At 41.5% G+C, this 16,579-nt stretch overlaps 1 protein-coding gene across 4 annotated transcripts in view; it reads left to right on the top strand.

Annotated features, from left to right (window-relative positions):
• Window positions 1-16,579, top strand: part of ARMC8 (armadillo repeat containing 8) — a 185,267-nt gene that overhangs the window by 158,384 nt on the left and 10,304 nt on the right. For all 4 annotated transcript variants that reach the window (XM_077448427.1, XM_077448425.1, XM_077448426.1 and 1 more), the window contains 4 exons: window positions 2,518-2,610; window positions 2,690-2,839; window positions 6,233-6,328; window positions 11,433-11,528. In XM_077448427.1, coding sequence (XP_077304553.1) covers window positions 2,518-2,610; window positions 2,690-2,839; window positions 6,233-6,328; window positions 11,433-11,528 — 435 coding nt within the window. The remainder of the gene's footprint in view (window positions 1-2,517; window positions 2,611-2,689; window positions 2,840-6,232; window positions 6,329-11,432; window positions 11,529-16,579) is intronic.

The following is a 16,579-nucleotide window of genomic DNA, read 5'->3' as shown; positions in this document are numbered from 1 at the left end:
CCTTCTATCACTTTCTGGCTTGCCTCCCAGTTTGTCTCCTTTATATAAGACTTGCTCAGTGCAGACTGCATTGTCTGAGCAACTTCCTAGTTCTCTGACCTCCTGTTTGCCTAGTATTACCTGTATTCAGTGTCTGAGTTCCCATGCACTGACCCTGGCTTTGTCTACAGTTTGTGCTTGCCTGCTGCCTGACCTTGGCTTGTTTCCTGGATCTTCTGCCTCCTGCTGTTTGTACCCTACACAAGATGGTGTCTGCATCTTCAGCTGGATGTACCTGGGGGCCACAATCTGGGGCTTGGACTCCGCACCCTGGGAAAACTCAAGTCGATGTTCTACAAGGGCTCACTACCACTGAAACCTGACAGTTGATCAGGAGACAAGATTCCTCCAATGTCCCCTGTACAGATAGGCTGGCATCCATTGTAAATTATCTTCCAAAATATGTTTGAAGGAATTTCCCTAACTCCAGAGCAGGGTTCCTGAAGCATTAAGCCAGGGTCAGTCTGGTCTTCAGGGCCAGGTAAATTGGTCAGTCCAAACACTGAACCATCTTGTCGATAACAGCTCACACTTTAAAATTGCTGACACCAGTTATTTTTCCTTTTTGAGATGACATTTCACTACACAAATTCTACTGGAGAGCTTGTGCTTTTGAAAAACAGACTTACTGACTGGATCACCAGATGAAAATAGAAGAAAGAACGCCTTAAAAATACATTTAATGCAGCTGTCACATGTAAGAATTGGTAAGGAGCATTATAATCATTGCTTTTGGGTTTAATACTGCTTTAAAGATGCAGCTGAACTTTTGCCGGGTCTGAACAGTTTGAGCCACATTGTAGGCCAGAACTTGTGCTGCCTGTTTCCTCAACAGGAGGTTGAGGTGTGGAAGATAGACCAACTAGCAGGGCCATAAACTAGAAGTGCTGGGGACCCACAGCAAAGTGAAGGAACCACTGATGCACTGAGAAAATGGGTACACGTAAGTACACATTTTTGATGTCCACAGGAGCCAGGAAGCATCCCTGATGGAGGCTATGACAGACCAGGTGGATTCCATGCAGATTTCAGGGCCCAAATGAAGATTTGTAATATAAGATGGAACTGATGCCCCATTTAGTTTGGTAACTTTGAAGAAAAACCACAGGAACTGTTCCGCAACTGGGACTGTGACAATGCCCCCTTGCTCCAAAAAACACACAAAGGCTGCAGAAAGATATGCTAATCTGTGAGGTGACACAGGCATGTTGGAAGACATGAGGCAGCTGAGATTGAAATTTTAACTTGTAGCCCTTACAAACCATCTCCTTCCTGAGATTCTGTCTGTCCAAATGATAGGGTGCCCTCATTTTCCAAACTTTCCAGCCTTTGATGGACACCCTCGCTACTTTTGAAGATGAGGGCACTCCATGTTAAAGACATATGTGCGGTCATGGAATCCTCTTGTCCCTGGGAACATCTCTGATAAGTGTGTCCATGGCTGCTCTGAAATGATGTCCCTCAAAAGATGATTTTTGCATGCTGGTACTGCAGCCCAACACTTGAGCCAGAGTCCTCCGTCGTGCTCACAGACAGACTCATACAGGAAATGAGATGGGGACCTCTACCAACTTAATTACGCAATAGTATAATACTGCAGGCATACGCTCTAAACACTCCAAAATTAAAGGATCGGCTTAAATAGCATCTGGATCCCTTCTGATGCCCTTCCAATCAGCTAGAGTTTGGCAGGCTAGTGTTTTTGTCAAGGGCAGGTTACAAAGCAGAGCCTGCGAGCAAAAACAAGATTTTAGAAAACTTTCAATTGCTGGTCAATGCAGTCCTTGATAAAAAGGCACTTCATTTTAATATATCTTCTCTATGCAGCAAAAGCATGTACACCCCCGCCAGCTGGAAACAAACGTCCGCTACCTCAGAGGCGGATCCAGAGCCTAGTCTTGGGAGGGGCACTGGCAGAAAATTTTGCAGGCAATTTGTTGGGACAATGGCTGGTGTTGGCACTTCAATCATCACGCCGACATGGCTGATATGGTGTCAGGATGATTGAAGCGCATTATTTCTATTACATTGTAATATAAAATTAAATAATTCCACTCACCATAATGCGTAATCAGTGGGAGCCCTGAGCGTGTCACTTGCTACCATCGCCTGCCACCAGATGCAGTGTGTCATTTGCCACTGTTGGCTGCCACCAAATGCAGTTTGTCACTTGCCACATCCTCTGCCACCAGATGTGGATTGTCACTTGCCAATGTCGCCTGCCAAGAGATGCGGATTGTCACAAAGTGATGTTGCATTGCAGCCATCTTGGTACACCCCCACTTGTCTGCAGTAAGCCTAGAGTTAGAAGTCGGCAAGTGGACATCTTTATACACCCACCGAAGTCTTGCTTTTCACAGTTATTTTTAACAATAAACTCAGTTTATTTAGTGAAATACTCACTCATGTTTTGTTGAAATAGATATAATTCACATATTACTTTCTGTAATGATTCCTCACCAGTAATATTTTTTTCAGCCTATTCTAGAATCTGGAGCTGTAGAACTACTGTGTAGTTTGACTCTAAGTGAGAATCCTGCCCTGCGTGTCAATGGCATCTGGGCTTTAATGGTAAGTATTTTTCCGCTAGTATGATAATCTATTAATTGATAACATCTTCATAACACTTTTTTTTTTTTCCATTTTACAGAACATGGCATTTCAAGCTGACCAGAAGATAAAATCTGACATTTTAAGAGGTCTAAGCACAGAGCAGTTGTTTCGACTATTGTCTGATTCTGATGTGAATGTATTGATGAAAACACTGGGACTTCTCAGAAACTTGTTGTCTACAAGGCCAGTAAGTAATGTATGAACAATTGCTGATTCCCCCCTCCCCCCCCCCCCCCAAAAAAAAAAAAAAAAAACTTATGATCAAAACCTTACCTTATGCAATTTAATATTTCCAGGTGACAAAAGTCACTGGGACAAGTGGTGTGAATTTTTCCAGCAGGGAGACAGTTGACTATACAATGTGACTAGTTGTACAAGGAGGAAAGCACCAAAAGAAGAACATTTAGACCCCTTTCACACCAGGGCATTTTGCAGGTGCTATAGCGTTAGAAATAGCGCCTGCAAAACGCCCTAAAGAAGCTGCAGCATTGTGTGTAGTGTGAAAGCCCCGAGGGCTTTCACACTAGAGCGGTGCGCTGGCAGGACGTCAGAAAAAAGTCCTGCCAGCAGCTTCTTTGGAGCGGTGTGTTTACCGCTCCTCCACCGCTGCTCCCCATTGAAATCAATGGGGCAGCGCTGTAATACCGCTGGCAAAACGCCGCTATTGCGGCGTATTGCCGGCGGTTTTAACCTTTCGCGGGTAAAAGCGCCCTGCTAGCGGCCGAAATGTGCCGCAAATCCGGCGGTAAAACGCCGCTAAAAATAGCGGCGTTTTACCGCCCACGTTATCGGCGGTGTGGTGTGAAAGGGGTCTTAAGGTCCAGATAAAATTTGATTTAGACAAAAAAAACTAACATGTTTGTTTCGGGGGGGGGGGGGGTGTCAAAGGATCCCTCTTTATCAGGGCTTAGTACTGGGCTGAAATAATCTGAGGCATTGTAAGAGTTAATTTGTATGGTCACTCCAGATGCATACATAATATGTATGTATCTGTACCAGATGCAATTATACTAATTTATATGTTTTGCTTTTAACATGGAATCCAATCCTTCTGCTTTTGGAATGTATATCTTCAGCTTCTGGCGCTTTGCTCCTTGCACACTCTCTGCTTGAGTAAAAACCATCAGCCACCATACCTGGAAGAGCTGACTAATGAGTACTGCTTTATAGAATCCAGTGTCCCGTGCCTTTCTTCTACTTCCCAAACAATAAAATTGTGTGACAGGGGTGTTAACACCAGGGCTTTTTTTCAGCTGGAACTTGGTGGAACTCAGTTCCACCATCTGCTGCCTGCTCACCACTATCACTTGTAAACACAGAAGTCCAGCTTCTGTGTTAACAAGTCACAGCTTGACTCTTAACGGCTACTGTCGATCTGATTTTCTGAATGGCTCCCACTGAGTACAGGTTGGGGACAAGGGAGATGCAGGTGTCCCCGGGTTGCAATGAGGATGCTGACACCCCCAATAGATGATTTCCCTGCAAGCGAGAGAGGTGGAGCCACCTACAGTGTGTGGGAAGGTACTAGAGCCGGCTGGGTGCTTCAACTTAATACAGCAGCAAAACTAAGGTGGAAGATGGAGCTTTTAAGAAAGGGGAAGAATATGGGGGCAGTAGAGGGGGTTGCATGCAGAGGTCAGAGCTGAAGAGAGGTGAAAGTGATGTGTGGATGGGGAATGCAAAAGTTAGCAGCTGCGAAAGAAGGCAGAGTCCTGCACTGCGTGTGTGTGTGCGTGTGTGTTGCGCACCCCTAAATACTACACTCTGTATGCAGCGCTACCTTGAACTCTGCACTCTGTTACACCCCCCCCCCCCCCAAGCTCTGCACATAATGCACTCCTGGTATTTAATGCTCTCTTAAGACCCTCCCACTGTTAATGAAATTTGGCCACACCCACTAGTTGATGCAGTTTGGAACGTGTGTTTAGGAGGAGTGGCTCGTAGTTGAGTTCCTGCACCCGTTTTCTGAGAAAAGAAAGCCCTGGTTAACACTATCCAAAAGTTTTTTGGTTTTAGCTATATTCCTATCAAATTATTGATGTGAAAAACCGTGCCACAAGCGTATAATGGTTTAGCAAGATAAGCATGTTTTTTTATTTCTTTTTATTTTTTTATCAAAACCAAATTTTTCCTATTGTTTCAAATAAAGAAGGGCTAAGGAACATGCATACCTGTATGAATTGCTTCATTGCCGATACCTTGCTGAGCTTTTCGTCAGCCAACTCTGCCTTATCTGGCAGTGCTACAGACAGACTCCCGTGGAATAGATGTAGTCACTCATGACAACTGGAAAATTAACTCTAGTAGAAAATATTAAAATGTATTTGCACATTAAAACAGATCTGGTGATTTGAGACAATTTTCTAAGGCAGGCCATAGATGATGCAATTTTCTTTCCTGCAACCATGACTGTTGATGGGGGAATTCCTCCCATGGAGCTATTGTGATGTCTCAGTTGGTGGGGTGTGGGGAGCTGTCTGTCCCGGGAGAACACAGTGATATTACATTTAAAAATCCAGCATGCTGGTTGTACCCCAGCCGATCGGTGGATCAACTTGTACAATCAACCTTCCCATAGGTAGTGCAAATTTTGGCCGGTCCCTGCTATACCAGCCAAGATTCAAACCATCTCTGGCTGTCTTAAAGCTAGCACAAGCCCACAGTCCACTACACAGATGCACTCCCACCAAAGGCCTTCCATTATCAGTAGTGTCTGAATTGTACTATCTTTTCATTTGAAATTGAAATCGGTCATCTTTTCATTTGAAATTATTTTGATATATGAGAACAAATGTGGCAGGTGTCATCAGTTGTTAATGGTGTTCATGATTAGTGAGTCTACTTTCCTCAGCAATTAGCATTACTAAGGTGACATTAGGTGTCATTCGCCCACACTGGCGAATTTAGGCCAGTGCAAATTGTAGTGGCAGGAATGAGATTCCTGCTGCAATTTTGAGAGGCTAGGTGCGTCCGTTGGCCCATTTCACTATAATGACAGGTTGCCAGCAACTGTAGCTATTCGCTGCCATCTTCATAGCCAGCTGTGCAGAAATCCACGAATAGCTGTGGCTGCTCAGAGCCACAGCTGGAATCCTAAATGGCCTTTGTGATTGTAGCCTTAATCTATAGATATTGAGCTAATTTAGAGCTGATATTAGTAGGCAGTTCCCAATCATATTGAGGGAACTGTTCTAACTATAGTATGTGTCTCATTCAAACATTAACTAAAGGTCTACAGTTTTTCTTTGTGATATTACATTGCCACTTCTGTTTTCATAGCATCCTAATGATCAAATTCTAGAGCCTAGAGGTCTCTCAAACTCACTGATAAAATCAACATGTTTTAAATATTAACTGCTAGTTTGTATAACCTCTATTGTATGTATAGATACCTGACTACATATTTAAATGTCAGCGTTTGATCAAGGATTGCTGTATTGCCTAGTGGTTTTTATACAATATGTCTGTTCTAATTATCCTAGAATTTATTATTTATTTCACCTAGCGCAACCCGTGTCTCCTGCCTACAGGCTGTTGGTAACATTATTCCTCTCTTCTTTGTCCTCTATGTGCACTTTAGCACATAGACCAGATAATGAGCACACATGGGAAGCAGATCATGCAAGCAGTGACCTTCATCCTTGAAGGGGAACATAACATAGAGGTCAAAGAACAGGTATGATATTACTGGTTCAGTGCCAGCATTACCTGTACTGCACTCGACCGTTTTTTTTTTTTTTTTTTTTTTTTTTTTTTTTTTAGAAGCGTGAAACATGGTACTCTGTAATGAGTGATGGGCTGCTTAATCTCACTGGCATGGGTTAACAGCTTAGCAGTACTGTAGGTAATGAATATTTTACTAGCACAAGCAAGATATGCATAACACATTTTATTCTTATCGATTTTCTGTAGAGCCCAGTCCTTCACAATGTATTACATCAGCTATTCTTTGGCTCCAATATGCTGTATTGTAAATGCACTTTCCTAGCACATGTTCATGTACATTAGCCTAAAACTCTCATTGGGACACAGGCTTTTTATTTCCAGTAATGGCTTCATGTGCTGGTTTGTCAGCTGATTACTTTGTACTATTACTGGTTACATTATAATTGAACCTTAAACATTCAAAATTGATATTGTCCAAAAGTATGCAACTAGTATTGTTGTTCACAGGTAGTTTTAGTGATTAGCTCAGGGGTGTTCGGATACAAGTCAGAACCCATCTGAGTTAATCTGCCGGGAAGCTGTCAAAGCCAACAGCCAACCATCTATGGTGGAGCCATTTTCTGCAACTGCACATATGAAAGGGACATGTATACGTTAGGCTACAGCTCGAGGAATGCCTCCACCACCTTTGGCTGACAGATTTGACAAACCTCCCTACAGGAAAGCTCAAGGCGAGTTCAGACTCCAAACCTGTCTAAACTCATCACTAAATGCAGGAATACACCCACCAACGTTGGAATTTGCTATCTGAATGATCTTTCCACACATTTTCCTCTTTTCCTTTTTGTTTTTTTTATTAACAATGGAAGGTTTAAGTTTTTAGTGTGTTTTTAGTGAGTTAAAAAAAAATTAAAAAAATAAGCGTCGCTATGTAAAAAGAAGCAGTTTAATATTTACCTTTCTGTTGGGTTGTGTATTTATCTTTACTTTCTTAAGGGGCTCTAGACACCACTACTTTTTAATGCTTCTTGTTGTGTCAGCGTAAACCTAAAAGTGTTAGATATTAATTGCCACCAGATCTCTTTAAGAGGGTCTGCCAGAAAGGAAAGTATTAAGATGCTTCTTTTACAGGGTGATGCTGGTTTATTTTTTTTATCCTGGCAACAAGAAAACTTATTCTTATTTTGCCATATTCAACACTTTTCTTCCATTTTCCTTATTTTGTTGTTTTATATAGTAGAATAGCCACTGAAGACAAGGTTGATTTACTTTCCACAATTCCTCAGTTTACCTGTTTAAAACAAGATAGAGTAAAACCTTGGATTGCGAGCATAATTCATTCCGGGAACATGCTTGTAATCCAAAGCACTTGTATAGCAATGAGAATTTCACCATAAGAAATAATGGAAACTCAGATGATTAGTTCCACGGCCATTTATTCAAAAGTCCTTCAGTTTATTGTCCGTATTGTCCGTATAAAAAGATTATAGCAATGCGATAGGTTGTGTAACCATAAAATGTCCATCCATAAGTGGTAGCCTCCACAAGGGGATTAGAAGCAAAATTCAGCAGGAGCTACAGAGTATAAAAGAGAAGAGGAGCCTCCACGTGGAGCAATGTGGTTACATTTAATGAACGTACAGCATTTAGCAACTCACATGGTTGATGATAGTATGCAGACATCCGGGGTAAAGCTGTCCACATATAGACGGTCCTCTGCGCCGCCGGCTCTCACTGCTGCCAGTCTGCAATCGTGACTGGGAAGACTGCCCTGCAGTAGAGCGATTTGAAAGCAAGGCACGCAGCGTGGAAGGGATGACATCAACCACTTAGAGGCACCTTCTGTTCTATTTTGTACTCAGTTGTGACATGACGCTACATGTATATCAAGACTTCACTTGTATATCAAGTGAAAATGTAGTTAAAAGTTTTGCTTGTCTTGCAAAATGCTCTCAAACCAAGGTTTTAGTGTATTACCATCACTGGAGTGCATTGTTTTCAGTGAGTTGGCTGAAAAAAAATATTTGCAGCCAATGAAAGGTCTGTATTGCTGAAATTCCAAGCAATGTGAAGCTCAACCGCTGGGTAATTGACTTTCTGTAGCGTTTGGAGCTAGCGACAGAATGACCAGGTTCAGTAACTACTCGTGTTATCCAATTCAGTTAGTAATGATCAGGGCACACCAGCAATTTGTAGCTGCATAGATGAGCGCTATAGCATTTTACAACAGCAACCCTATAGCTAGATACAAATCACATGAGAAAGTAAGCAGAGATTTTTTTGGCTGCTCCAACATTGCTAGTGTTTTATGATCCATAGGCCTCATTCACACAGGGTGTATCAATGTATGCCCCGTGTGAGGGCCATGTTTGCTCGCATGGAGATACATAGGTGTTCCATGTATCCCCAAACAGGCAGTCCCAGTCATGTCAATTGGAATGCAGAAGCTGCATGTACAGAGATGCTGCTTCCAATCTGACATTCATGTGGTTGCATTCAAAGCCATGCACCTGGATGGATGTCAGATTGGAAACCCCGTCTGTGCAGCTGCTGCATCCCATTTGACCTCAAAGGTACTGCCTACACAGGGATGCTTGGAACACCCATGCATCCCTGTGCATTTAAACATGGCTCTCATAAAAAGGAGTTATATAATGCCATCATTTCATGCTTTACTTCTCGTAAACACATGAGAGAGTAACACACAAAATGTTTCCTTTTGACAAATGCAGTCTAATATCAAACACATATACTTTAGTTAAGAGCAGGCTCCTACTCATACAAGCTTACAGCCTGAAAATCAAGATGGTATATCATAGAGCCTGGGTTACAACTCAAGAGCTGTGTATGTAGCAAATTTCTCTGTTCTAATAGAATACAATTGTGCTCATAAATTTACATACCCTGGAAGAATTTGACTTCCAGGGCATTTTTCAGAGAATATGAACGATGACACAAATTTTTTTTTTCCACTCATGGTTAGTGTTTGGCTGAAGCCATTTATTATCAATCAACTGTGTTTACTCTTTTTAAATCATAATCACAACAGAAACTACCCAAATGACCCTGATCAAAAGTTTACACACCCTGCTGATTTTGGCCTGATAACATGCTCACAAGTTGACACAAATGGGTTTGAATGGCTATTAAAGGTATTCACCCTCAACTGTGATCTGTTTGCTTGTAATTTAGTGTGTGTGCATAAAAAGTCAATGAGTTTCTGGACTCCGGACAGACCCTTGCATCTTTCATCCAGTGCTGCACTGATGTTTCTGGATTCTGAGTTATTGGGAAAGCAAAAGAATTGTCAAAGGATCTGCGGGAAAAGGTAGTTGAACTGTATAAAACAGGAAAGGGATATAAAAAGATATCCAAGCAATCAAAGATACCAATCAGCAGTGTTCAAACTCTAATCAAGAAGTGGAAAATTAGGTTTTGAAACCAAACTACAGTCAGGTAGACTAACTAAGAATTTGGGATGCAAAGAAAAACCCACAAATAACTTCAGGTGAAATACAGAACTCTCTGAAAACGTGATATAAAAAGATATCCACGGAATTGAGAATGCCAATCAGCAGTGTTCAAACTCTAATCAAGAAGTGGAAAATGAGGAGTTCTTTTGAAACCAACCACGGTCAGGTAGAGCAACTAAAATTTCAGCCACAACTGCCAGGAAAATCGTTCGAGATTCAAAGAAAAACCCAAATTTAACTTCAGGTAAAATACATCACTCTGAAAACATGTTGTGTGGCTGTTTTCAAGATGCACAATAAGGAGGCACTTGAAGAAAGATGGGCTGCATGGTTGAGTCGCCAAAAGAAAGCCATTACTACACAAATGCAACAAAGTATCCTGCTTACAATACGCCGAAACAGCACAGAGACAAGCCTCAAACCTTCTGGCACAAAGTCATTTGGAGTGATGAGACCAAAATTGAGCTTTTTGGCCACAACCATAGACACTACATTTGGAGAGAAGTCCACAAGGCCTATGATGAAAGTTACACCATTCCTACTGTGAAACACAGAAGTAGATTGCTGATGTTTTGTGGATGCGTGAGCTACAAAGGCACAGGAAATTTGGTCAAAATTGATGGCAAGATGAATGCAGTATGTTATCAAAAAATACTGGAGGAACATTTGCATTCATCAGCCAGGAAGCTGTGCATGGGACGTACTTGGACATTTCAACATGACAATGATCCAAAACACAAGGCCAAGTCGACCTGTCATTGGCTACAGCAGAATAAAGTGAAGGTTCTGGAGTGGCCATCTCAGTCCCCCAACCTTAATATCATTGAGCCACTCTGGGCAGATCTCAAAACTAAAGTTCATGCAAGACAGCCCACAAATTTACAGGAACTGGAGGCTTTTTGCCAAGAGGAATGGGCAGCTATACCATCTGAGAAGATAAAGAGCCTCATCCACAAATGCCACAAAAGACTTCAAGCTGTCATTGATGTTAAAGGGAGCAATACACGGTATTAAGAACTGGGGTATGTAAACTTTTGATCCGGGTCATTTGGGTAGTTTCTGTTGCGTTTAAACACAGTTGATTGATAATAAATGACTTCAGCTAAACACTAATCATGAGTGAAAAAAAAGTTTGTGTTTATCATTCATATTCTCTGAAAAATGGCCAAGGAATCGTAAATTCTGCGAGGGTATGTAAACTTGTGAGAACAGCTGTATATGAATGTAATCAGCCGAATATCTACCTATAATGATGATTGTTGTTATAAGCAAATCTGTGGAGATCTTAAAATATCAAATTAACATTTGTAGTTAAATACAGGAGCATAGATGTTGAGTTTGGGTCCACCTCTCCCAAACTTAGAATCAATGTTATAATTAAGATCGCCTTCCATATGCTCTATCTTTCTTGTAAATTTTTTTTTTTCTTTACAACTACTTACTTTAAAATGGACCATTCTGTATCAGAGTGTGGCCTACCAGCTGTTAACACTGCTTTGCCTGTGTAGGTGCCCATAATATAGGTGGTTAAGCTATCGTCTCCCTGCTAGGTTGTATATCTACTATCTCAAATCTTAAAATGCGAAAAGGCAACAGTTTGGTGACAGATGTGTAATAGGTTAAGTTTTATATGTTTTCTAGACACTTTGTATACTCGCTAATATAGCAGATGGTACTTCAGCAAAAGACCTTATCATGACGAATGATGATATTTTACAGAAGATCAAGTATTATGTGGTAAGTCACAATCCTGTTTCTTGGCACCATTTTGGCAATGTTATCTGTCATTTCTTTAAAGTTGATTTAAGAACAAGGTAAACGGATATTTAAAGTGTATGTAAACCCCAACACTATCTTGTATGTGCTCCCTTCTGCCTTGTTAATTGCACCATTGAACTAATTTTGTTATATATATTTGATTAGTGCAAAAAAACTGTTGCCCCTGCCAGATATCTTGTGAACTGATAACTTGCTATGCTTTCTGCCTCTATCTTTTATCAGTTATTATTGTTCCCAGCTCCCTCTGTGGCTTTGCAGAACACCTTCACCCTATGTTATGGAGGAGAGTTGAGGGACAGATGTTCTGTAGTCCAGTTCTAGAGTAAAGATGCTCCTTCTCTGTAAATGCAGTATGTTTGGAGATGGTTTTCACTCTAGGACAGAGAGTTCCTGGCCGGACCACCAGGTGAAAAAGGAAACAAATGCAACCACTGCATCTAAGAACTGGCAAGCTGCAATATATAAAAATAGTTTTCACGGGTTTAGATACGCTTTAAGCCATATTTGTTGTGTCTTTGTTACAGTTCTACCATTGCATGCTCAAAATTTCTTTTCTGTCCACTTCCAAGGCCAGCACTGTGTGAGTTATAGGTATTTCCTTTGTAAAATAAAATTTACTAACAGCATGAGCTATATAATGGTGCTGATAATCCAAGTATAGCTGCACATGCTTTAATGAATTCTGGGTAACAACCAGGAGTCTGAATTGCACTATGTGAAATACAGCCCTTTTAGTGGCAATAAATAATAATATACAATAATACAGACAAATGCATGACTGCTTTATTACATTTCCAGTCCCATCAAACTGACATCACAAGACTCATTTAGACATCTTTTATCAGTCTTCCAATGTCACACTAGTGGCAGGATCACTAAGAGCCAGTTCACACTGAGGCAGCACGACTTGCAGCGCGACAGCCTCAGATGACTTGCACACGACTTCAGAGGCGACTTGCAAAACAACTTCTGTATAGAAGTCAATGCAAGTCGCCCCAAAAGTAGTACAGGAACCTTTTTCTAAGTCGGAGCGACTTGAGTTGCTCCTATAAGAAGGGTTCCACAATACAGAACGAGACGCGACTTGTCAGGCGGCTAAGTTGCCTGACAAGTCATCCCTATGTGAACCGGTTCTAATGGACCACTTATTTTCTCCTGGCTGGCCGGACCAGCAGGGTTTTGCTCCATTGCTGCTTTCTTGTCAGCAAGCAAGATTCTGCAGTGTTTTGGCCAGCAAATGAGTGACAAACGTTTAGGGAAGTGGTTATTGCAACTGAGTGATTCTGCTTCTGTCATATCACCAGAAGTGTCAGTTCTATATCAGCTTTGGGGTTTGTGTCAGCAGACTTTTGTTTAAGTTAGATACATTTTGCATCCCCATGAAAGTCTATAGGAATACAGCGTGCTTAAAGCAAATCATATGCAGGCCAGTAGGAGGTCAAATGCACCCGTCAATGAATCCTGAATGATGTTAGCACAAAGTGATGCCCAAAGCTCATTGACACTGACCTTTAAAGTGATTCTAATGTGAGATGCATATGGGGGCTGCCATCGCCGGCCACCTCCTAAAAGTACTAGATGACTGGCTACAGTATGTTTCAGCCACAGTCCCTAGAGCAAACATGCTGTAAATGAGTGTCAGAAAGGTGTCAGAGTGCTAGACTTGTTCCAGATTGGCGATAGCAGTGAAGAAAAAGTATTAGAATAACAGCCAGAAAGCTAGCATTCTCCAAGATGAATTCAGTCATGGCAGCCTCCATCTTTGACGATGATATCTTTTTAATCCCATAGGGGTTGCAGAGGAATAAGGCTGATCAGTTCAGCGTATCTAGCCTTCACATTGACTTGCTCTGAACTTCAGATTCCAGTGTGTTTCACGACCAGGCAGAAGTTTTAATCTTCCTTGTGTGTACTTGGTGTGGCCCAGGTCATCTTTCCTGCTAAAGTACCCCACCTGTAAAGCCTAGCACACACGGGCCGAATGTTGGTTTCTATTGAACCAGCTGACGTTCGGCATGTGTGTACTGCAGTCGGTCCGACAGAAGCTGGCCTTTTGGCTGGCTCTTGTCAAAGGGGCATGATGGAAAAAGGTCTGCCGATTGGCCAATGGCTGAGATTGCTGACTGCAGTGTTCTTGCAGGGGGGTTGTGTCCCCCTGTCAAAACACAATAGAACTGCAGGGGAGATCGCTGTACTAACATCACTTAGTACAGTCTTGCTGGGTTGAACGAAGAAAAATTACTAGTGTGGACTAGGCTTAAGAGTTCATTCATATAACATTTCCTAACCACTTTAGCCTGTACCTCTCATTGTATAAGACAAGTGGTTTTATGCTGAGCTGCTGTGGCAATGTTGTCTTCCTCATCATGTGATTGACAGCAAGTCCATCAGTCCTTTAGCAAAACCTAATTTCTACTGCTTGCACCCGCAACCTTGTTCTTGCGTGCAGTACCTATAGTTTAAGATCACGGGTAAGTATAATAATTTAGAATGATCCATAAAACTAAATGAAAACAAAAAAAAACAGAGATTACATGGAGATCTCCAGCGGCATTTCCCAGCAATTAGCTGTGGGAGGCTCATGCAGCGATTTACATGCAAGTTACCACGATTAGCTGCAGGAGCCAGCAGCCTCCCATTGCTTTAAACAGGGGTTGCTCCCGCAGCTAACCGCTGGGAACCCTTGCTGGGGTTTCTCGCATGTTATCAGTGTTTGGTGCAGGTGTGGCTGCACAGCAAAACAAAATAGGTGTAGACCCCACAAAACAGCAGCCACTTTACATCACTTATGATCTGGATCCTAAGGCCCCATTCACACCCGAGCATAGCGTTTTCAGGCAGAAAATTGCGTGGTTTTTGCGGCGGTTTTTGCCGCGATTTTGTGCAGGGCAAAGGGTCACCAATGTAAAAAGAAGAAAACCATCCCAATCTGCCTAAAAAAAAGTTCCAGAACTTGTTTGAGCTTCAGGCGTTTTTGAGCTTCTGGCTTCAGGCGTTTTGGAGTGGAGATGTGAACCATCTCCATATAGAATCATTGATTTTTTTTCCCCTCCAGCGTTTTGTAGCTTCAGGCTTCAAGCTACAAAATGCTCAGGTGTGAATGGGGCTTAAGGAGCTAAAACTCCTTTGCAAAAAATTAGATTTTGCTAATGCAGTTGAAGAAAGTACTCGCTTCTTTGGAAGATAATACTATGACTTTATATTTCAAGGCGCTCATCTGCATTCTTGCAACCTAACACACAGCAATAAAAATCTGGATGGTGCAGAAGGATGATATCTGCTAATAGTAAATATATCACCAAAATACCCTTCCATCTAAAACATCAACTTAATATGGTGTCTATGAAAACAACAAATATAAGTAGGGAGTCATGACTTAATCCAACCTCTAACTTGGGGTACATTTTCACCAGATGGGGTGGGGCTACGTTGGGCAGCTATTCCAATGCAGTCCCACTACATGACAGTGCTTTGCCTCCTTATCTGCTCAGTTCATACCTCTGTGTTGCGGTGGTGTGCAGGTGGTGTGTGCTGAATAAAAGTACTATGTGCAGTACTTTTTCTTAGCACAGCACAATGCAAGCCAATCCGCTGCCTTGCACCATTTGGCGGCTAATTTAACTTTGCTATATCTGTGTGACATTTCAATAAAGTTTGTTTTAAAAAAAAAAAGTGAACAGTGCGATGTGCTGATATCCGTGCAACTGAACTGCACACCAGGCACTGCATTGTAATGTGAACATACCCTAAAGCGCCATACATACGATCAGATTTTCTGATGATGTTTTTTTTCCTTCAGATTTACCAAAACCATATAATATGAGGTCAAACCTTAGGAGTTTCAATTTGTATGCAATCAGGCAGGCCCTTGCACTACATGGTTTTGGTAAATCTGAAGACAAAAATCTGCAGAAAATCTGATAGTGTGTATGGGGCTTTAGAGTGTATGTTAACCCTCAATGAAATAATCGTATTTGCTGTTACATCTGGTCTGTTAAATATATACCATTGAAAGTGAGTGTTTTGTTATATCTGTTCAATTACTGCAAAAAATGGCAGTTATTCTTTTTCTTCACTGACCTTAAACAATTATATGCATATCCTGTGTTCTGCCACATAAGTACATGCAGTGAGGCATAAAGTATTTGATCCCATGCTGATTTTGTATGTTTGCCCACGGACAAAGGAATGATCAGTCTATAATTTTAATGGTAGATTTATTTTAACAGTTAGATCCAGAATAACAAGAAAAATATCCAGAAAAACGCATTTCAAAAAAGTTATAAATTGATTTGCATTTTAATCGCTTCAGACTTTACCCCCTTCCTGGCCAGAGCACTTTTTGTGATTCGGCACTGCATCGCTATAACTGACAGTTGCACGGTCATGCGAAGTAGCACCCAATCCAAATTTTCCTACAAATAGAGCTTTCTTCTGGTGGTATTTGATCAGCTCTGCGTTTTTTTTGTTTTTGTTTTTTGCGCTATAGACAAAAAAAGTGCGACAATTTTGAAAAAACGCAATTTTTTTAACTTTTTGCTATAATGTCCCGCAAAAATATATATAAAAAATGTTTTCCTCAGTTTAGGCTGATATGTTTTCTTCTACATATTTTTGGTAAAAAAAACGCAATAAGCAAAGTAATGGTGGCAATCTGCGATTTTTATCAGGACTGTGATATTGCGGTGGACACATCGGACACTTTTGACACATTTTTGGGACCACTGGCATTTATACAGCGATCAGTGCGATAAAAATGCATTGATTACTGTAAAAATGTCATTGGCAGGGAAAGGGTTAACCACTAGGTGGCGGTCAAGGGGTTAATTGTGTTCCATCTCTGTGTTGTAACTGAAGGGGGAAGGGGATTGTCTAGAGGAGATGACAGATTGCTGTTCATACTATGAGAGAACAGACTATCAGTCTCTCCTCTCTTCAGAGAACCGGAAACTGTGTGTCATTCTGCCACAGTGAAACTGCGGCGGCTGGTCGGCAAGTGGTTAATGAGT

Source organism: Lithobates pipiens, unplaced genomic scaffold (assembly GCF_037356315.1).
Source record: "Lithobates pipiens isolate NorthernLeopardFrog02 unplaced genomic scaffold, aLitPip1_a1.2 Scaffold_22, whole genome shotgun sequence".
Taxonomy (NCBI): domain Eukaryota; kingdom Metazoa; phylum Chordata; class Amphibia; order Anura; family Ranidae; genus Lithobates; species Lithobates pipiens.
Note: the sequence above shows the minus strand (reverse complement) of the source record. Positions and strands in the feature narration are given on the sequence as shown.